The 21,037-nt window shown below is 46.0% G+C and overlaps 2 protein-coding genes across 6 annotated transcripts; one reads left to right on the plus strand and one right to left on the minus strand.

Annotated features, from left to right (window-relative positions):
* Window positions 1-1,088: 1,088 nt before the first annotated feature.
* Window positions 1,089-15,260, minus strand: LOC130846509 (protein PAT1 homolog 2-like). Of its 5 annotated transcripts, none has more exons than XM_057724802.1 (8): window positions 14,800-15,260; window positions 13,990-14,100; window positions 5,867-6,268; window positions 3,261-3,341; window positions 2,401-2,543; window positions 1,814-1,906; window positions 1,425-1,566; window positions 1,089-1,235 (listed from the first exon to the last, which is right to left on the minus strand). In XM_057724802.1, exons 3-8 carry the CDS (start codon window positions 5,894-5,896, stop codon window positions 1,197-1,199), a joined length of 528 nt encoding a protein of 175 aa, XP_057580785.1. In that variant the 5' UTR covers window positions 5,897-6,268; window positions 13,990-14,100; window positions 14,800-15,260; the 3' UTR covers window positions 1,089-1,196. The 5 variants fall into 5 exon arrangements, with proteins under 5 accessions (XP_057580785.1, XP_057580787.1, XP_057580783.1 ...); XM_057724804.1 differs by having other exon boundaries at window positions 1,814-1,894; window positions 13,967-14,100; XM_057724800.1 differs by having other exon boundaries at window positions 13,967-14,100.
* Window positions 15,261-15,421: 161 nt separating this feature from the next.
* B2M (beta-2-microglobulin) lies at window positions 15,422-21,037 on the plus strand. Its single transcript, XM_057724184.1, has 4 exons — window positions 15,422-15,534; window positions 18,616-18,891; window positions 19,466-19,493; window positions 20,510-21,037. Exons 1-3 carry the CDS (start codon window positions 15,468-15,470, stop codon window positions 19,477-19,479), a joined length of 357 nt encoding a protein of 118 aa, XP_057580167.1. The 5' UTR covers window positions 15,422-15,467; the 3' UTR covers window positions 19,480-19,493; window positions 20,510-21,037.

A 21,037-nucleotide genomic window follows, 5' to 3' on the forward strand; every position in this document is an offset into this window, starting at 1 on the left:
GACGTGCTTGGGGACAGCTGCACTGACACTCTTTGCCAAGTTACCTTCCCGGCACCACCCACTCCAGCAAAGCCACATCTGCCTTTGTTTCGAGTCTACCGTTTGCTGAGCGTTTAGGGCCTACACTAGCGGCCTAAGGCGCTGTGGGAGCTGTTCACATTAGCGTTCCCTTCTTGCTCTAGCTGCCTCCTATCTATTGGAGACCTCTGCCTGCCACTCTTCGCTTTTCTTACTGGGCTGTTATTTTTGCTTACAGGTCCTGAATGGTACAATGTCCTTGGAATTTGACCAGTGAATCATGAGGGAGTTGGCCTGTGAAATCCAGAACTAAAATAAAGCCACTGACTGTGAGTCAAAACAAGGGCTTGAATAAAGCTCCTTCATTGAGGAGCAATGTCTAAAAGTCAAGAGTGTAAGCTGATCACATTCAAGCGACGCTGACAGAAGGCAGAGGGTTTTGAAGCGTGGTGGGAAGAAAGGAAGAAACTAATGTCAGTAGGAAGCAGATAAAGCTGGGACTCTTGGTAGGGGGCTCATGGAGGCTGAAGAGAAAGTGAAATACAACTTAGACAACCGGAAACTCATGGACAAAGGGCAGACGGGAAGCAGACAGAAAGGAGTCCAAAGTTTGCCAGCATTTGTTCAATTCAAGAAATTGAATCCCATTACTTATAAAAAGTTCGCTGTGTTTTAGATCTTAAAAAGTAAAAGGTGGTGCTTCCCTGGTGGTGCAGTGGTTAAGAATCTGCCTGCTAATGCAAGGGACACGGGTTCGAGCCCTGCTCTGGGAAGATCCCACAAACCGCGGAGCAACTAAGCCCGTGCACCACAACTACTGATCCTGCACTCTAGAGCCTCTGAGCCACAATTGTTGAGCCCATGTGCCATAACTACTGAAGCCTGCCCGCCTAAAGCCCATGCTCCTCAACAAGAGAAGCCACTCCAGTGAAGCTCGTGCACTGCAATGAAGAGTAGCCTCTGTTCTCCACAACTAGCGAAAGCCCATGCAGCAGCAAAGAAGACCCAACACAGCCAATAAATAAATAAATAAATTTATTTTTTAAAAAGTAAAATGTAAGTAGATGAATGTTTGTAACAAGTCATTTCTTAGAGAAACCAAAGTGTACAAAGATGAGAATGTCTTCGTTTGCTGACTGAATAGGAGAAATTCTCGGCAAAGGATGGAGACAGAAACCTCAGAGTGTGCTTGCAGAATCATAAATAATCCCATGTGGCTGAAATGTAGGAGAAGGGGAAGAAGTTTGGATGTCAAGTGTAGAAATATGACCCCCATCCTTTAGCAACTGTCCCCCCACCTGAAGGGACATGGCCACTGTGGGCTGAATGGAGACTCTCAAAGGACCCATGGAGTCAGGCCCATATGACCCCAAGGTCAGAGGCTGGGCAGAGCCCCTGGGACTCACCTGGTAGTAATAGTCATCCAGGCGAGGGTTCTCACTCTGCAGCTGAACCATCTGCACTTTTACCACCCAGTCCTTCTCTTTTCGGGTCATGAAGTTAGCATAGGGGTCTGGCTGCTGAGACCAAGTCTTCTTGGCTGGGGGACTTCAAGCCAGGAGGAGTGGCCCTTTAGACCTACCCACCCCTGCCCCAGAGAACTCCCCAAGGAGTGGAGAGCGCTGAGCAGGATGTCACGGGAGGACAGCAGAGTGCACAGGTGGGCCACAGTGTGAGAGGCTTCACAGGGCGGGGGGTGGAGGGGGAGGTGGCCTTTGGGGGAGGTGCCCTGTCACAAGGGAAAACCCAGCATGCAGGGGGCTCCCCTCAAGCCTGCTCCTCCTCTAGGCTTTACCTTGGTGGTCGACCATGCTGCTGCTGTTGCTTCAAGATCCGCTGGTGCTCAGGGTGGAGCTGGGTCAGATGACTGGGGAGACTTAGAAAGAAACTTGGGCCGGGTGGGAGTCGGCTCTCAGCCCCCACCCGCACCCCATTCACTTAGCCTCTGGGAACCTTAGCCGGACACCTAAGGGACTCTACCTGCTCTGACCCGGCCCTGCCCAGCGTCAGCCACATGAAGCAGCACTATCCTGGCTCAGCAGGGCTCACCTCCTCTCCAGCATATGGTTTCCCCCGCAACTTGGCTGCAGGAAATCCTGACACGATAGAAACCATGTGGGCTGGCCGTCAGGACTCCTGAGTCCTAGTCTCAGTTCTGTCATGCCAGCTGACCTCAGACAGTCCTGGGCCTCCATTTCCTCAGCTGTGAGGGGAAGGGATTGGACTCTACCTCACCCTTCTCTTAGTGAGTTTCTCTAAGTACTTTCCTGTGGCAGCTGGTAGAGTGACAGCCACGCCTCCTCAGCCACTACCTCCTGAGACTTCTGGAGAAGAGCTCAGCCTGTCCTGGACCCTGGCATGCCGGGCACCCTGAACCAGTACCTGAGCCTAAGGGGCCACGAGGTCAACGGGCTACAGAGGAGCGATGGGTCTGGCGAGGGTAGTCGAGGTCCAAAATGCCGGGCCTGGGAGCTGGCGCTGGGAAAGGCAGGCCGGAAAGGAAGTGGTGCCAGGTAGTCCAGGGTCTGGGAGTGCAAATTCAGGGTCTGGGAGAAGGGCATCTCCACCAACACAGTCCTGCTTTTGCTGCTGGCTGCTTCTGCCCCTATGGTCTCACCTGCCTTTTCCTTCAGGAACCTCACTCAACATTTTGCCAATCTTGGGGCCCCTCGAGCCAGTTGTGAGGGCACCAGACTGTGGATCCCCTTCTTGTTTCCCACAGGTTTGTCACCTCCTAGGGAGCAACTCCACGGTCCCTACGACGTGGCGGCCCGTGCTCTCCCCAGTGCGTACAAGTCAACTCCCCTGCCTTTCCTCTCTCTGAGTCTTTGCTCAGATCTTGTCTTCAGCCACTGGGGCCATGCTTAGCTCTTGTCTGACACCTCTGAAGGCCTCCTTAGTCTGCAATTCCCTTCTCTCCTGCCTGATGGAGTTCTGGCAATCGCTCTACCCCAAACCAGCTGCTCTTTCTAGCACTAGGTTCATTGCTGCTTATATTCTGTAAGATGGAATAGTTTGTCCTTTTCATAGGAAGGCCAGGTGTCCCAATACCACCTCTGTTGTTTACCAAGCTACCCTGCATAATGGGCCTCTCCCCCTTCCTACCCACCCCTCACTCTGGGTGCTACATCTCCAGAGCAAGGTCAAGGGCACACTGAAAGTAAGGGAAATAAGGGACAGGCGGTATCCTGCTTCTCCACACCCAGTCTCTACCCCACAGAATGGAGACTGGAGTGACTCACCTGCCACAGAAAGTGCAAGGAGGCAGGTGACATCCCCAGCACATCAGGGACCTTGATTCCAGGGGAGCGGAGAAGACCTTTCTGGAAAGGGAGGGAGGACACCCCAGGCTGGAACGAGCCTCTGTGGCATCATCTACACTCACCTGTGTTAAAGAGGGGCAGGGCAGCAGCAGGACCAACCACTTCCCACACCCAGGACAGTAGCAGCCTGGCCCTCCCTAGATCTGACAGTCAACACAGTCAGGATCCCTCTCCTTCCACTGAAGGGAAGCCAGACTGGCATCTTAGGGGTGAAGGTGAAGCAGGGTCTGAGTGACTTCATTTCTGGGTGATGCACAGCCCTGCTAAAACCTGGATTCAAGGTGAGGGCAGCATCAGAAACTAAGTAGGAGACAGAAGGAAGGAGGGAAGGAAGGAGAGAGTCTTTACTGAGGTTCACACCTGAAACAGAACTGAAAACAGCCAAGGTCTCACCCCAGCAACACTGTCAGAAAAGTTTTGACCCGGACTTCCCTGGTGTTGCAGTGGTTAAGAATCCACCTGCCAATGGGTTCAATCCCTGGTCTCGGAAGATCCCACATGCTGTGGAGCAACTAATCCCGTGTGCCACAACTACTGACTCTGCATGCTGCAACTACTGAAGCCCACAGGCCTAGAGCCCATGCGTCACAAGGAGACGCCACCACACTGAGAAGCCCACACACTGCAAGGAAGAGGAGTCCCTGCTTACCGCAACTAGAGAAAGCCTGCAGCAACAAAGATTCAATGCAGCCAAAAATAAATAAATAAATAAAGTTATTAAAAAAAAAAAAGTTCTGACCCAGATCTCAAGGAGCAGGACCCCAGGCTCTCAGACTGCCCTAAACCCCCACCCTCTGACCTCACTAGACCAGCTCTAGGGAGTTGTCCTGCAAAGGGACAGAAAGGAGGGGTAGGGTTAGGAATTGAAGGAGAAGCACTTCCACACAGTCACCACCAGTCTTAGTCTGTGCTGACACCCACCCCAGGACTTGGATATCCTTTCTGCTCAGCTTAGCCATGCTGGCCTGGGCCAGGCAGGCTTGCTGCCCCTGGCTTTAAGATTCCCAGCCCCTCCCCTGTTCCCCAGTTAAAGGGCCAGCATCCCCAACCACTGCATCTTGGTAGAAATGTCAGAACACAAACTCCTGAGAAAGATAACCCTTGAAAGGGCAAGAGAATTAAAGTACGTTTTAAACCATCTATGGTTGTGAGTCCAGTTTATTGGGATTGCTATTTGGGAGCAGATATTTCAAAAGAGGGTCCCTGTTTTCCACACCCTTAACAGGACCTTTGTGAGGTTCTGTCCTCTTCAAACCCTAAGCTTTGCTCCATTAAATTGGATAGGAAATCCCTGGGTGGATCTTGAGGAGATTGCCGAGCAGCCCAGTTCTCAGTGCTTCAGGGCAGGGTGCTTGTGGATCCCAAAGGTCCACTTGGTGATGCTTGCCCTTCACTGTGTCCTTGATTCTGCTAAGCACTCCTACTGACGTGGGAACCCTGTGAATACAGAAGCCAGATCTTTGAAGTAAAAACACTTTTGCATAAGTTACAGAGATAATCCCATATCTTCTTGGCTGCTGTAAATGGAAAACTGGTTCAGGAGCTCAGGAGTAAAAAGAAAAGGAAACAACAACAACAAAAAGCACCTCAGGACTGCTGGTAGCAAAACCTGAGACCCATCTGAGGCTCATTTAGCCCCTCAGTGATTCTGGGTTCTGTGCCCATATCCTGTGTTCAGCTGAAGCATATAGCCTTTACAGAACTGAATTAAACTAAAAATGAAGCTTATCTCCTACATTAAAAATACAAGTTAGGGACCTTTTTTCATGATTATAAGACTATTAATGATCTCTACTGTGAAAGTTTATTGTATTTCAGCTCCCTTTATAAAATGTTAAATAGTTTGAAGTTCAACTTTTCTGCTTACTTTCAAATAGATGGATTAGCATAAAACCTGAATGGCTGACACCACCACCATGACCATTAAATGGTTCATGGATCAGAACTCAACTCTGTCAAAGTTGCTTCCTTGTACACTTCGATCATGAGCTTTAAATGCTCTAAGCACAATGTGGCTATGACCACATATGCTTAACCCTGATTTGACAGTGGTGATGGTTCCAGGATGTCTTTCGGTTTCATATCGAACTCATCTGTGCCTGTAATAAATTCCCTCCTATTCCTGGTCCTTTCCCCCCATATTATAGGATTATCTGAATTATTCCAGAGAAAATCACCTTTTGGAAATGGTGCTGAGGGACTTCCTAGGTGGCGCAGTGGTTAAGAATCTGCCTGCCAATGCAGGGTTTACTCCCTGCTCCAGGAAGATCCCACATGCTCCAGAGCAACTAAGCCCGTGCGCCACAACTACTGAGCCTGCACACCTAGAGCCTGTGCTCCGCAATGAGGAGCCCACGCACCACAATGAAGAGTAGCCCCTGCTCGCCACAACTAGAGAAAGTCCGTGTGCAGCAATGAAGACCCAATGCAGCCAATAAATAAATTAATTAATTAAAGAAAAGCAAAAAATATAGCAAGTTTCTGTAAAAAAAGAAAAAAAGAAATGCTGCTGAAAATATAGTCACCAGCCTTAGGGTCCACCATGTGTACTCCATCTGATTTTCTCTGTTCAAAAACTGAGGTTTTCCTTCCTGGAGAGGCAAGATGAAAATCAATATCCTTTCCTGCTTTATCTGAAACGTGGTAGTTGATCTCCATTGAGGTGAAAGTCACTGTACGGAAGGGCTGAGGCTGGCTCAGGAGCAGGCTGGCTCTTGTCACCCATCCTGTCGAGCTGGAAGTGGTGGACTCTTCTAAGTTGGCTGAGAATCTCTACATGGTGCTGTCAGTTGTCCTCAGTGCTGGGAGGATGGTCAGAGAACGGGAGAGATCCAGGACGGGCTGCAGTCACTTTCTGAACCCTCGTGGGCCTCTGCCTCCTCAGTTACCCTCTTCCTCCTAACGTTTTCTTTTGAAAATTTGCAATCCTAGAAAAAGTTGAAAGAATGATAAAATTAACTTCTGTGTATCCTTCACCTAGCAGTTGATAACATTTAGCCTGGCAATATTCTTTAAATAAACTCCTTCTCTGCTACATCAGGCAGTGTCTGTCCCAGTGACTACTACAGACTATGAACAGGAAATTCACAGAACAAGAAACACAAAAGTAAGCATGAGAAAAACTGTTCAACAGACTGCCTTTCAAAAATACAAATTAAAACAAGGAGGCAAATTTTTTCAATGATAATAATCAGCTTGGGGAAGGGTATAGGGAGAGGAACACCCTCTCTTATTTAGTGATGGAGTATAACCTGGACTCCAGAGGGCAGTTTCATAGTGTGCAAGATGAGTTATAATAGGGAAAAACTGGAAATGTCCTCAATACAGGATTGGATAAAAATATGGAATATTCATATAATGAAATACTATGAAAGTATGAAAACACTATGTAGATCTTCTATTATAGAAATATTGTCCGTGACAGATCATTAAATAGAAGAGGTGTTGCAAAGAAATACAGGCAGAATGATTACATCTTTGTAAACATATACATCCATATTTACATCTGTATATGAATAGACTAAGTCTGGGAACAAACATCAGTTCATTAGCAGTGGATATTTTTAGATGGTAGGTTAACAGGTGATTTAAATTTTTATCTTTATTCTTACCTATATTGTGTGAACGTCTCATACTGGATATTAAATTTATAATTTGAAAAAAATTAAGCTAAGTGGAAAAGTTTTAAAAAATATCAAACAAAAAATGCTCAAAAGAAAACCACAAGGGAAAAACAAAAACAAAACCCCAGGTCCACTGGCACCAGCAACGTGGTCTAAAGGTTAAGGCCACATTCTTTTTCTTGGCACCAAAGTCCTCTGAAGGCTCTTTGACCCCTCCATGTGGAATAGGTTGCTTTCCTGGAATCATAATCTAGTAAAGGTTTATAAACCAGAGTCCATGAACTCTTTGAGGAAAGAACTTTCCCCAGGCCAGCCCAGTACCCAGCATCTAGCAAGGTGATAGTAAAGCTTTGTAGAACGGGGCTGATTACCGTGAGCACTGAAGCCTGATGGATAGGTTGGGGCCAGCCTAAGAAGAAAGAAGCCAGAGCTTCAGGGTACCTTTGTCCTGAGGCTAGAGGGCTCCTGTTCTTATCCTCCTTCCCTGTTCAACACTGGCAACGGCAGGTAGAGCAGGAGTGGGTTGGCCCACTGGGTGCGTGGTGCTGGAGAAATAGCCCAGAAGTGCCAGTGCCAGCTGGGCCCACATCACTGGGGCTGACCCAGCTCAGTCTGGGCAGTGGTAGGAGCGGGAGGACTAAGGCTCCTGACAAAGCCAGGCTTCAGCAAAAGCCCTCCTCCCTCAGCTGTTGAGCTGATGATAGCCCTCCCTCTCACACGCGAGCACCCCAAATGCACTGTGTGGCCAGAGCTGGTTAACCAACAGGTAAAGCCAATACTGAAAAGGCAGGTATTCACACCGAGCTCGGCTCCTGGCAACCAAGGCCCCAAACTGAAACTATAGGGTTCTGGAGATGTATGAGTGGTTGTTTTTTGTTTTTTTTTTCTCTTTCTTTTCTTTCTTTTTTTCTTGCTGCTGTTATAAATTAACACAAATCTGATGGCTTCAAACAACACAATTTATCGTCCTATGGTTCTGTAGGTCAGAAATCCAACACAAGTCTCCTGGACTCAAAATTAAGGCAGGGCTGTTTTCCTTTCTGGAGACTATGGGAGATTCCATGTCCTTACCTTTCTTAGCTTCTAAAAGTTGCCCACATTCCTTGACTCATGGCCCCTTCTTCATCTGCAAAGCCAGCATGCTGCATCTCTCTGATCATACTTCTGTAGTCACACCTCCCTCTGGTCAGGGTCAGGGAAAGTTCTCTGCTTTTAACAGTCAATGTGGCTATACTGGGCTGACTCCAGTCACCTCTGATAATCTCCCCATCTCAAGGCCTAAACTTAATCACACCTGCAAAGTCCTTCATGCTGTACAAGGTAACATATTCACAGGTTGCATGGATTAGGATGAGAACATCTTTTTGTGGGGGTGCGAGGGGGGCATTAATCTGCCTATCGCAATCTATGATATGGAGAAAAGTCTAAAATCATTCATGATAAATAGGCAGTTTTGTATATGATTACAGGAAACATATCTATGATGTATCATCAAATGGAAATAAGCAAGTTCAGTAAATACACATAGAATGACCCTAATTTTGTGAAGCCTCTCCTTCCCGTCTCTCAACTCTGAGTTTATGCTCACTGAACCACCTCCCACTTGTCATGGCTTCTTGGGGGAGACGGTAGAGTCCACCTCACCAACTCACACCCTCAGGGCATATGATGGGCAGAGAGGGAAGTCCCACCTCATGTTTAGCTGTCACCGGTCATTAGATAAATAGATTTTTAGCTAATGTGACAACTGGTTAATTCTTTTTTAGCAAACTCATTTTTGGCAAGTTGATCTACACCTAGAGCAATAATAGAAGCAACAATGATAATAAAAAATGAAATAAGGAAAAACTACCAGACTCACCAACCTTCTACTTACTGGCTATCTCCTTTTTACCTGGACTGCTCCTACTGGCTCTTGTGTATACATCCCTCGCATTTTTGGCCTGCTTATTTTGTTTTAAATTTCTGATTCTTTACTAAACAATTCTTTTTGTTTTTGATGTGGAATTTTTTTTTTAAGTCTTTACTGAATTTGTTACAATATTGCTTTTGTGGGCTTCCTAGGTGGTGCAGTGGTTGGGAATCTGCCTGCCAATGCAGAGGACATGAGTTCGATCCCTGCTCCAGGAAGATCCCACATGCCGTGGAGCAACTAAGCCCGTGTGCCAAAAAAAACCCATAAAACAAAAACAATATTGCTTTTGTTTTAAGGGGTTTTTTTGGCCCCGAGACATGTGGGATCTTAGCTCCCTGGCCGGGGATCAAACTCACACCCTGCATTAGAAGGTGAAGTCTTAACCACTGGACCGCTGGGGAAGCCCCAACAATTCTTACTGGTTTCTTCGCAGTCCTCTTTTAGGAGAAGAGTTTAGAGAGGTCCAAGACACTAGAGAGTAGAAAGGACCTGATGCAGGTTCAACATAGCAGGGGCAGCCAGAAAGGACCACACACTCTAATTGGCCAGAGGCAGGTGTCAGCCAAGCAAGCTGGAAAGTGGGAAGATGGGGCTTAGAGGAATTTGCCAAAAGGGAAAAAGGGCATTTGAAGGAGAGTCTTGATTTTTAATAGTGCTGAATAGAAAACAAGGCAGGATAGAAAATCCAAGTAGGAATTCTGCAGTTTTAAGTTGGTTCTGAGATGCAGACCCAAGGGCCTATGAGGGGAAAACATCCAAGAATGGAGGCTGTGCCAGTAACTTGGTCACTGGATGTAGTATTCCCCAAGGATGATGCCCTGGGGTTTTCCTGTTGCCCCCACACTGTCAGAGGGTCTTGGCTTCAGCATTTACCTAAGCCCTCTCTCCATCCAAGCTGAGGACTGATGCTACTTCTAACTCCCTTTATGCTTTGAGTGGGCACTGAGTTCTAAACCCATAATGATAGCAGTCTCTGTAGTTATAATTTAAGAATTCCTCACCTTCCACACCAAATACAATATAAATCCTTGCAGGGATAGGCAGCAAAGCTTAACAATGTTCCTGAAGGGAGGAGAGTGAGATGGGAGGAGACACATGAGGGCAACTTTCACTTGGTAGACCTCTGACTGTTTGCATTTTTGCAACAGACATACATTCATGTATCAGAATTGTAATTAAAAATTTAAAAAGTACAGTAAAACCTTGGTTTGTGAGCATAATTCATTCCAGAAACATGCTTGTAATCCAAAGCACTTGTATATCAAAACATATTTCCCAATAAGAAATAATGGAAACTCAGATGACTTGTTCCACAACCCAAAAATATTCATATAAAAATGATTACAATACAGTAATATAATACAAAATAATAAAGAAAATACAAAATATAAAGAAAAATAAACAAGTTAACCTGCACTTACCTTTTAAAACCTTCATGGCTGGTGTGAGGGAGACAGGAGAGAGGAGGGTTATTGTGTAGGACGACTTTCACTATCACTAACGGAATCACGGCTATGTATTGGCTAAATGGAATCTTTTTTTTTTGTGCAACTTTAACGAGGAACCTATTCAACGACACTTGCTTTTGCCTCCTTTTGAGGATTTCGCGGAAATGTGACATTGCATTGTCGTTAAACAGATTCATCGCTCGCCCTGCTACAGCCTTATCTGGGTGGTGCTTTTCTACAAAATTTTGCAGTTTACCACATTTTACACATCTCCCTAATCTCATTTGAAGTGAGGGATTCTTCCGCCTTTTTCTCCTCCTCCCCTGCAGATGAAATCTCCTCCATGACCTCTTGCTGTTGCTCGCAATGCAGATCCATCAGTTCATCGGTGGTCAGCTCCATTGGCTCAGTTGTGATCATGTGACGTTCTGCAACAGGTACTACTCGTATTGCATGACATTGCTCGTTTATCAAGTTAAAATTTATTAGAAATGTTTGCTCACCTTGCAGAAGACTCACAGAACAAGTTACTCACAATCCAAGGTTTTACTGTACTTGAAACACTGTGGTTACTACTGTTTATAGTTCTGTACTGCTTGATTTATTTTATACCACGTCTGTATGATTTTCCCAATAAAATCATCTTGACAATTGGAACAGTGTGGTGGTTCCACACAAGCCTGTGAAGCAGAGATTCCTCATCAACCAGATACTCCACCTGTCTCAACTTTAGTCTTCCCACTACTCTCCCTCAATTAGTGATACTAGAACTTGTCTTCCCAGGATCTTGTGAGGTTTCCCTCTCCTTTGTATGGTGTCTGACTTAGTAACTATCAAAAAACAAAACAACTCCCCCTGTGTCCCATTTCCTTTGGGTCTCTTGCCTGTTATGTAACAGCACAAATCTGAGAATTCAGTCAGCGTGAACACCCTAGCTGGCTGCTAATAACTTAATTATTGGGCTGATTTGAACTCTAGATTGGAATCTCTTGGTTGGCAGTCTGGCTTCTTCAGTTTATCCTTACAGTATTTACATTTGGCACAAAGCCTGCACTCAACTGACAGTGGCTGTATTTAATGGAATTTAACACAAAAGACTGAGGATTTCCAGCCCCAAAATAGATCTAGCCAGGATGGACTTTTTTTTAAAATTCTATTTTTTAGTTGAAGTATAGTTGATTTACAATGTTGTGCCAATCTCTGCTGTACAGCAAAGTGACTCAGTTATATACATATAGACATTCTTTCAGGATGGACTTTTGAGCAGGCAACCATCTTCAAACTCATTAAATTAAACCACTTAATGGGGACTTCCCTGGTTGCTCAGTGGTTAAGACTCTGTGTTTCCAATGCAAGGGCCTGGGTTCCATTCCTGGTCATGGAACTATATCCCACATGCATGCCACGACTAACAGTTCACATGCCACAATTTAGGAGCCCACGTACTGCATCTAAGACTCAGTAAGACCGAATAAATAGATATTAAAAAAAAACATTTAATGATAGTTCTCTGCATTGTAGGATCACTGTGGTTTTAATTTTCTTCTTTATAGTTTTTTGATCTGATTTTCTATCATATGCATATATTACTTTTGTGGGCAGAAAAAAATAAATGTGAGTTTAAAAAAACATACTACACATTGTGTTACTGATTCCTGCTTCTCTGAACCTTCTCATATGCTTTTAATCCTTGCCCTGATCCAAGCCATCCAATGAAGTGTTTCCCATGAACCCCCCTCAGAAGTGGTTTTCAAGTGGACATTATGAGGCCATTCAAATCATATGGACCAGCATTTGAATCATAGCTCAGAGCGAATGTGGACAAGCATCTTAATTTTGTGAAACTGTCTCTTTATCTGTAAAAGAAAGTACAACTTACCTTCTGAATTGTTGTGTAGTTTGGGTCAGCAACTTCACAAACATTAACGTGTATACAAATCACTTGGGATGTGATTCTCCTAGGTGTTGCTGATGTTGTGATGCATGTACCACACCTTGACTAGCGACATAACATTTGAAAGAGCCCAGGCAAAAATGTCCTACCTGTACTTGTTCCTCTCCTTCCAGGGAGCCTGGATTTTCTGGCTTTTTGATGAGCCCACCTCAGAAAAGTGCTGAGATCTACTGAGGTGAAACCCAACTCATTTGAGCTTTAACCTATTCCTATTTTCTTCCCTTCAACATCGTTCTTTTTCTTTCTGTACAAGGACTTCATTCTTCTTTGGCTTAACAAAGGCACAAGTACCTGTATTTTTAGGTGGTTTTTTTGTTTGTTTGTTTTTTGTTTTTGTTTGTTGTTTTTGGTTTTTTTGGCCATACCACGTGGCATGTGGACTTTCTTTGCCCAGGGATTGAACCCATGCCCCCTGTGTTGGAAGCACGGAGTCTTATTAGGTAATGTTTTTAAAAAGGAGTTTTATTGAGGTATGATTGACATATGATAAATTACACTTAAAGTATATAAAATTTAATAAGTTCTACCACATGCATATACTTGAGAAACCATCCTCATACTCAAGATAATGAACATGTCCATCACCTCCAAAGTGTCCTTAGGCTCCTGATGCTCCCTCCACCCTCTGGAAACCAAGCATCTGCTTCTGTCACATAGATAAGTCTGCCTTTTCTAGAGTTTTAAATAAAAAGAATCAAAGAGCATATACTCTTTTTTGTCTCGCTTTTTTTCCTTTAGCCTAATTATTTCATCCATGTTATTCTGTGTACCAACAGTTCATGCCTTGTTTATTGCTGACAGTATTCCATTGTACGGATAACTATCACAATTTGTTTATTCACATACCTGTTAATGGAAGTTTAGATTGTTTCCAATTTCTGGCTGTTACCAGTAAATCTGCTTTTAACAGTTTTGTACTAGTCCTTGTATAGACATACACTTTCATTTTCTCTTGGGTAAATACCTAGAAAGGAGTGGTTAGGTGATATGGCCAGCGTTATGTTTAACTTTCTAAAAAAACTGTGAAAATGTTTTCCAAAGTAGTTGTACCATTTTACATTCCCAATAGGAGTGTATGATGTTCCAGTTCTTCCAAATTCTGAAAAATATTTACTAGTGTGAATAAACATTTAGTGTAAAAAAATTTTTTAGTAAAGTCTTAACCGCCCCCACCCCCCCAAAAAAATCCATCATTCATCCCACTAATGGGAGATAACACTACTAAAAGACCATGTTTGTAGATTTCCAGAAGTTTGCCCTCCTAGGCAAACAGTGGTCTCCTTTTATAAAAAAAAAAATAACTGCAAAAATATACTTTTCTCTGTTTTCACTGCTTTTTTAAGAAAGTGTTTTTAAAATTGGTTTTTTAAGTGAACGGATCAGATTCTCTCTTTTAAGAATTTTAGGTACTGCAGTATTTGTCAGTGATGTGGTAAACAACGAATACAGAGGTGACCACCAGCCCTGTCTATTCCTATACTCCCAGGGCACTAGAAAACAATTCAACACTAACATTCCGGGCCTTAAAAGCCTTAAATGAGTAAACAACAAACAAACAAAAGGGAGGGGCAGCAGTGCCTTTACTCATAAAATTATGCCTAACAATTACTCTTTTATTTCAAGATAGTTATAGATAGAGCTGGTAGAAAAAGTAGGTAAATAGCATCAATAATTGTGGTACCCACCTTAATCATTACCAAATACTCACTATGTGCTCCCTGGGGCTCTCTCTGTGCATTATCTCCTTTCATAGTCTGCGGAGAGTATCCTACTTTTTCTAGTTTAGACACAGCCACCACAGTAGACATCACTGAAAGGTCTAAAAACATGTAAAAGAAATCCAGGTGACATTTATTGTGCTCTTTGGGGAAGCACCACCCAACTCCCTTCAACTGCAAACCAAGGTGATTTTCCAAGATCTCTGCCTCTCCCTCTCCCCATGGTTCACTTCCTCTTCTGACTGTTCCACATAGAGAAGATCCTGGCACTCAGCCACCAGGTGATGTCAGCATCTTTTTATGGCATCTCTGGAGTGCAGATTTTCTTAACGAGTCTTTCTAACACGGACACCATCTTAGAGTCAGTAGGCCTAACTTCTTTGGCTGGGCCCACAGCAGATGCAACCCAAATTCTTACTAAAATTGCCCAGTCTTCTATCTTTCAAGTGTCTGCAGCACGAATGAGAATAGAATCAGACCAGTATGAAACCTAGCACTAAGCCTTTGCTTTCCTATCCGTAAAAATATAGCGGGGTAATTCCTATCTCCTAATGTTTACAAATATATTCACTCGCATGTTCGTTCATTCCTTCCTTCGTCGGTCCATCCATCCGTCCATCCATCCATTCACTCAGTTTACCAAAAACCTACGACATGTCAAGCACCATCCTAGTGTGGTAAGTTGCAAGGAATGATGCCCCTCGAGGGAGTCTGTAAACTAATGCTTTAAGCAGTTTCTGCTTTTACTTTTCACCATCAGTGGTCATTTCCCCACGAATCAACAAAACAAAGAAAATTACCTAAACTACAGCGGCAAGACACAGGCCAGACTTTCTTGGCACAGGGTTTTCCAAAAAGAAACTTCTCCCTGAAGGGATTCAGGAAGCAAGAAGGTCCTCCTTCATTCTGGACGGTTCTCTGAGCTGTCCTCATGAGGCCTCGAGGTTCCTTGACTACTTTTCTTGCCCAAAGAATCCAAAGGGCCTGCAGCGAATTTCCGGGCTGTGACTGCGAACCCAGGTTCTGATTCTGCCCGGTACCGTGCCATCTCTCTCCTTACTCTTAACTGTTCTGGGCTTCAGTTTTCCAGATTGAAAACCAGATTCTAGGCTCCTAACTAGCTGTCCCTTAGCATTTCTGGTGCTGTTCCGAAAAGCGAGGCTTCGCCCACAACGATGTTCTAGGATGAGGGCCCCACGTTTGGGCGCGCGCCCCGGATAAGAGGGCGCGGATGTGCAGACAAGCGAACCCACCCGGGCCAACGCGGCCTCCCTAGGTATCACGGGGCTTATCAGAAAATGAAACTGAAAGCGGGGGAAGTCCCTCTTTCCAACCTGCTTGGGCCTCGCTCGCCCGGAGACTGGTGACGGCGCGGCCGGCAGCCTTCTGATTGGCGGCCTGGCCGGGGGCTATAAATGCGGGCGCGGCCCCGGGCGCTCACTCCGCCACCCGCGCTGCTCCTGTAGCGATGGCTCGCTTCGTGGCAGTGGTCCTGCTCGGGCTGCTCTCGCTGTGTGGCCTGGACGCCATCCAGCGTGAGTATCCCCTCCTCCCTTCCCCTCTTCCCCCAGCCGCTCCTGTGCCGCTCGCACCCATTTGGCACTCCCGGCGCTAACTCTGTACACCCCAGTCCCGCTCCCCAAGTTTTGCTTCCTGGCGGGATGGAGTGGCGCCCAGCTTCCTCTGTGGCTGCGGAACTGGTGGGGTGGCTGGGGAACTGGTGGGGTGGCTGGGGAGTGGGGAGGGGGTGCGAGCCCAGGACGCCGGCTTCTCCGGGATGCGGGGGGGAGGGAACCGCTGGCACGCGCGTAGCGGGAGGGTCGGGACAGAGTTCGCGGGTGTAGATGAGGTTCAGAGCGACCGCGGTGGGGGAGGGCTTCTCTTCCGCGGGTTCGCCGCGCCTCTGGCGCCCCAGCCCGCTGCGCGCAGCTGGCGCGGGGCGCGCTGGCGGGTCCCAAAGGGCAGGGTTGGGGCTGCGAATGGGCGGAGGCCACGCGCGGGCTCTGGGGGAGCCGCCGCCAGGGTGTGTCGGCCGGCTGGGAGCCTGAGGGCCTCGCACTTCCTCCAGGCGCTCGCGCTTCCTCGCGCTGCCCCTCCGTGCCTTCCCCAGATACGCGACCAAACCAGGATGGTGAACTTGCACGCGACTTTTGTGATTGTCTTGACGTGTTTACAGACCGCTTCATGTCGTTAATTCTCGTGTTGCCGTTACGTGTGGAATTCATCATCACAGAGCTGCCCGTTGACGGCTCACTGTCTGACCTAAGCTCTGTGCTAGATCCCTTCGCTGTGAAATGCGTCTGCGATGTAGGCAGGATGCCTTCTTCTCAGCCTGTCACGGATGAGGAAGGGGAGGCTGGAGGAGCCGAAGGAACTTAATCACACAGGGGATGCACGGCGGACAGTAGCGGCTGGCCAGAGCATCGGGTGGGGTTCTGCGCCCTCAGGCTGTGCGTTCCTCGCAGCGTCTGGGGTGAGACTCTCAGGGGCAAGCTGGGCGGCCATGGGCGCCTGTTGCCTTTCCTCACAGAGGCCTTCCTCCTTTGGCTCCTTGCCTGGTTCTTTCCAGGATGAGCTCAGTCTCTGCTTTCAGTTTTGAGCAGCGAAGGTTTATCGTCGATAAAGGTTGTAAAACTAGGGATGAGAGTCATCAACGTGCTCACCCAGGTGTCTGTCAGGGCCACCGTGGATATTGAGTACCTCCTAAATAGCCTGCAGTATACTGGACCCTCAGAGGTCTCTCTCTTTCATGAGCAAAAGAGATTTAATTTAAAATTTATTGACCAAAAAAGGCATAATGTCTGTATCGTCACTATTACCGATTTTTGGTGGTGACGATATGGCTTTAGAAAAGTAACAAGCTGACCTTAAAAACTATATTAGTTTGAAAATTTCCAAAGTAATACACGTGTGGAAGGTATAGGAGGGCATTTCTGGAAGACATACAAGAAACACAATTGTGATTCCCTCTGGGGGACTATTTTCTGCTCTTTCCCCTGTGTGGGTTTTATTTCACTCTGGGTGTAAATTAATTTTTCAGTTAAACTACAGAAACTCAAAGAACTCTCCCCAAGATACAGAGCCAGTAAGTGGCTGAAGCCAGATTCAAACCCAGGCCTGTCTGATGCACCTCCTCCTCTTAGAAGTTACTATTGTGAGATTCTTGCAAAAAACCCACACACTGCCTAGCCCCCTCAAAGAGAGCATTCCAGGTGGGATGAACCGGTGCTCTCACTACTGTATCATTTATCATGGTCTAATTATTAGAAGCTCAAACGCTTAGAGGTTTCTGATTTATTTTCACTTTGAATTATGAAAAATATCAGGGCTTCATGGTACTTCCAGCTTAGCTCTTGGTGGGCCTACGGGCCTTTTCTTTGGTGATAGGACGTTTCTAGACAGACACATCTGGTCAGAGCGGCCTGGCACTCCTCTCTACCACCTCCTGGACATGGAGGATGAGCGGACCTGTATAATCATGTACCCTGAATGTATTTGTATTTAAGGGGGTTATATACACACATTGCTATCAGTCTGTATATTCAGTGGCAGTAACACTTCACTTTGGAAGAAGAATATAGAAATAGAGTTTATAATATTTTCTTTCCACATCCCCTTGGATGGTCTAGACATGCTTCCCACTTTGGAAACCCCTGTTCTGTAGCATCATGCACTATTCCCAAGTTGGCAGATTATGGCAGTCAATTGAGCATGCTAACTAAAAACACAAATTCCATTCCCATGTGCATGACTCCACTTGGTCCTAATGGAGGGTATGTTCTCTCGCATTTCCCGCAGTCCTCACCCTTCCCTATTGTGCTTACCCAGCCCAACGCATTGAAGGTATCTGCCAGCTCCTGTAGGTGTTTCCGTTTTGTTTCTCTGTGTTCTAGCTCGGGAAATCAGAGATGTGTGGTATAAGCTCTGGACATGATTAAGAAGTTGTATTTTGTAGAAATGTGGTTTGCATTGTCTGTCTTAAGAACCTGAGCAAGGAGGTAATAATACTTACACCTGCCACTTACAGAGCAATTGTGTGCACCAGGCAATGTACTAGGCACATACTGAGAAGTCCCATGGGTGTGGATCTAGGCAGGAGGCAAAAAAGAAAGGAGTAACCATAAGGAAAAAAAATTGATGGGGCTGAAACAGGGTACAATAAGGTGAACTATTGATGTGGCTACGATGGAGGGCATGTGAAGTGAGAAATGAAGCTTGATAAGTAGATGGGGGCCAACTCATGTAGACTCTTGAGAGATAAGGAATACTGTGGGTGCTGAGGAGCCACGAAAAGTTCTCGGGAGCCTCCACAGAAAGATTCTTAAAGATACAGCACAGTCTCTCCTGACAGCAAAAGATGTTACTAGAAATCTGCTGGGAAAAGCCTGAAAGTCATGTGTAGGGGAATTACGTGGGAAAGATACAAGTCGTGGTTTATCCCACAACATGGAGGCTGCCTCTTGGAAAAATGGAAGCTCACTGGGCACGAGGGGAAATGCAGCTGGGAGCAATGGAGGATCCGATATAAACACTTGGTGCCTGACCCAGCTTTAGACCAAGGTAGCCCCAAGTGAAATACTCTGCCGTTTCATCTGTCTTTCCCTGCTGCTCCTCAGGCCCTCCGAAGGTTCAGGTTTACTCGCGACACCCAGCGGAAAATGGGAAGCCAAATTACCTCAACTGCTATGTGTCTGGGTTCCATCCACCCCAGATTGAGATTGATTTGCTCAAGAATGGGGAGAAGATGAAAGTGGAGCAGTCAGACCTGTCTTTCAGCAAGGACTGGTCCTTCTACCTTCTGGTCCATACTGAGTTCACCCCCAACGGAGTGGATGAATATAGCTGCCGCGTGAAACACGTTACTCTCAGCGAGCCCAAGATAGTCAAGTGGGGTAAGTTTTCAGGTTCCTTCCTCAGCTGCTGACGGTTGTATCTGAGCATAGCCACAGCATAAAGCTGCTTTGATATAAAAGCATCTGCGTACTGGGATTATTGGGGAGTGTTTTTAAAGCTGTGATTAGTGGCACCTTCTAAGAGACCTCTGCATGGCGTGGTCACTGAGACAGTGGTTTCCCCGTAGTGAGAGCAGGGAGCAGCAGCAGCACTTGTGCAAATGCACAGGACTCCCAGTGGTTCTTCCCTACTGGCTTCCTTGGCTTTCCTGACAACCTCAGGGATACTCAGCACCAAGGAGAGTCCCAGGAAGGCACAGGCCTTGCCTGTAAGCCCTGCTGTGGTAGCGCCCTCCAGTCCTGGACTCCTCCAGTTCTGTGTCTGGCTTGGGATCTGAGGCTAGTAGGCAAGGGTGGGTCCTACTGGGTTTTTCTTCACAGGGCATTCACAGTCAGGGACAGCGGGCTCTTCTGCCAGTGTTATTTATAACAGTTTTAGACACCTGTTCCTACGTAGTATTTCAAAAGTAAAACAACTGTTTTTCTTTTTCTTTCTCCATCTTCTTTTCCGTAGATCGAGACCACTAAGCAGCATCATGGAGGTGGGTTTCTAACCTTAAGAAAACCTTTTTAAATGTCACTATCCTGGGGACCGTCACAGGCAGCTCTAATATGATCACCTTCACTGTCTGGAGGACATTAATCAGGGTAGCAGTTCAGCAGGCAGAGAAGAATCCCTTGGGGTCCACATTCCCTTCTCCTGTGGGTGGCATGAGGAAGGCATGTGGCCCTGGGTGTGGCTCTGCCAGCATCACTGACCCTCTAAAGAGAGCATAGAGGAGCTGCAGGTGCAGTGTGACAGGACCGAGGCAGCGGTTACCCACAGCACCTGCAAGGGTTTGCTCTTTCTTCTGCCCTTTCTACATTGGGCATCTCTGGGCCTGCAAAAGTGAACCATCCCTTCCTTTGCATGGCAGTTGCTTTGCTATTTGGCCAGAAGGGAAGCGTGACATGGTTCTGCAGACACACCATTCCTGAGTGTGTGGGTACTGTGGTTGCCTCTAGAAGCTCCCAGTCCAGTAGAGGAAAGAAATGGGAACAGGCTGTTGTAACCCAATGTAAAGATACAATAACAGATATATCTTGCAAGTAGCTCTAGCAGCATGCAACAGGGAGGAATTGGGCTTCTTTGCATCTTCAGTTGGAGGCCGGGAGGCAGATAATCCAGCTTTTCTGGGAAATTTTACTCCACAGGGTATCTTGTGGAAGTAACAGGGCACTGAAAACCTATCCAAATTTCCTGTTACATTGTAGGAGAGGGAAGTTAATTTTTGAGAGCATGAGAGAGTTTGAGTGACCTGCCCAGAGTCACACAGTTGCTAAGTGGTAGAGCCAGGATCTGAACTCTCATACCACCATTCTTTCCTCTAAGGCTGTGGGAGAACCAGTAGAATAAACTAGTAGGATGTGCTCTTTTAGTGCGTCTGGAAAATCACCTGCAGCTACTCCTTTTACCATCAGTGATTTATACAGCACAAGTTAGGTAGGTTTGGTGGTGCTATCTGTAATCCAAATAAAATAAATGTATTTGTTAATAACCCTTTCTTCTTTTTTTCAGGTTTGGGGATACCTCAGTTTGGACTGGACTAATTCCAAATTCTGTTTTCTTGCTTTTTAATACTGATATGCTTTTACGCTTCTTGCACATAAATCAGAAGTTATATGGATGTTACCACAAATATCATCTTCTGTATAATTCTTCTTTGTGCACTACGTTTCCATGTTTGAGCTGTCTTGGCAGGTAGCTGTCATGGGGGCTCTGGCAGTTTAGATTAGGGGAGGAAAGAACTCTCATGTTCAACATTAACATCTTGCGCAAATATAAAGTCTTCAGTGTCTTTTGCACACAGAACTAGGTAGTAAGATAGTTATGCATGTTTATAGTTACCTCCAATTTGTAATTTTTCTTATAATTTCATAAAAGTTTTTGAAAGATAATTGTCAGGATTATTGGAAATTTGTTATACTGGATGACATTTTATCATATAAAATCATATTTACTTCTTACATCTGTTAGAATGAGACATGGTTGTGCCCGTTTTCTGTTTTAATTTGTTTCACCAATTAAAGAACTAGTAAAACTTGA

The sequence above is a fragment of the Hippopotamus amphibius genome, chromosome 2, assembly GCF_030028045.1.
Source record: "Hippopotamus amphibius kiboko isolate mHipAmp2 chromosome 2, mHipAmp2.hap2, whole genome shotgun sequence".
Lineage (NCBI taxonomy): Eukaryota > Metazoa > Chordata > Mammalia > Artiodactyla > Hippopotamidae > Hippopotamus > Hippopotamus amphibius.

Excerpts from the sequence above, each read along its gene's own strand:
- LOC130846509 (XM_057724802.1), bottom strand. The coding sequence starts at position 5,896 with ATGGAGTACACATGGTGGACCCTAAGGCTG. Across the intron at positions 1,567-1,813 it reads CAGCATGGTCGACCACCAAG|TCCCCCAGCCAAGAAGACTT; the intron begins GTAAAGCCTAGA and ends CCTGGCTTGAAG. Across the intron at positions 1,236-1,424 it reads TGGATGACTATTACTACCAG|CCACATGGGATTATTTATGA; the intron begins GTGAGTCCCAGG and ends CCTACATTTCAG.
- B2M (XM_057724184.1), top strand. The coding sequence starts at position 15,468 with ATGGCTCGCTTCGTGGCAGTGGTCCTGCTCGGGCTGCTCTCGCTGTGT. Across the intron at positions 15,535-18,615 it reads TGGCCTGGACGCCATCCAGC|GCCCTCCGAAGGTTCAGGTT; the intron begins GTGAGTATCCCC and ends GCTGCTCCTCAG.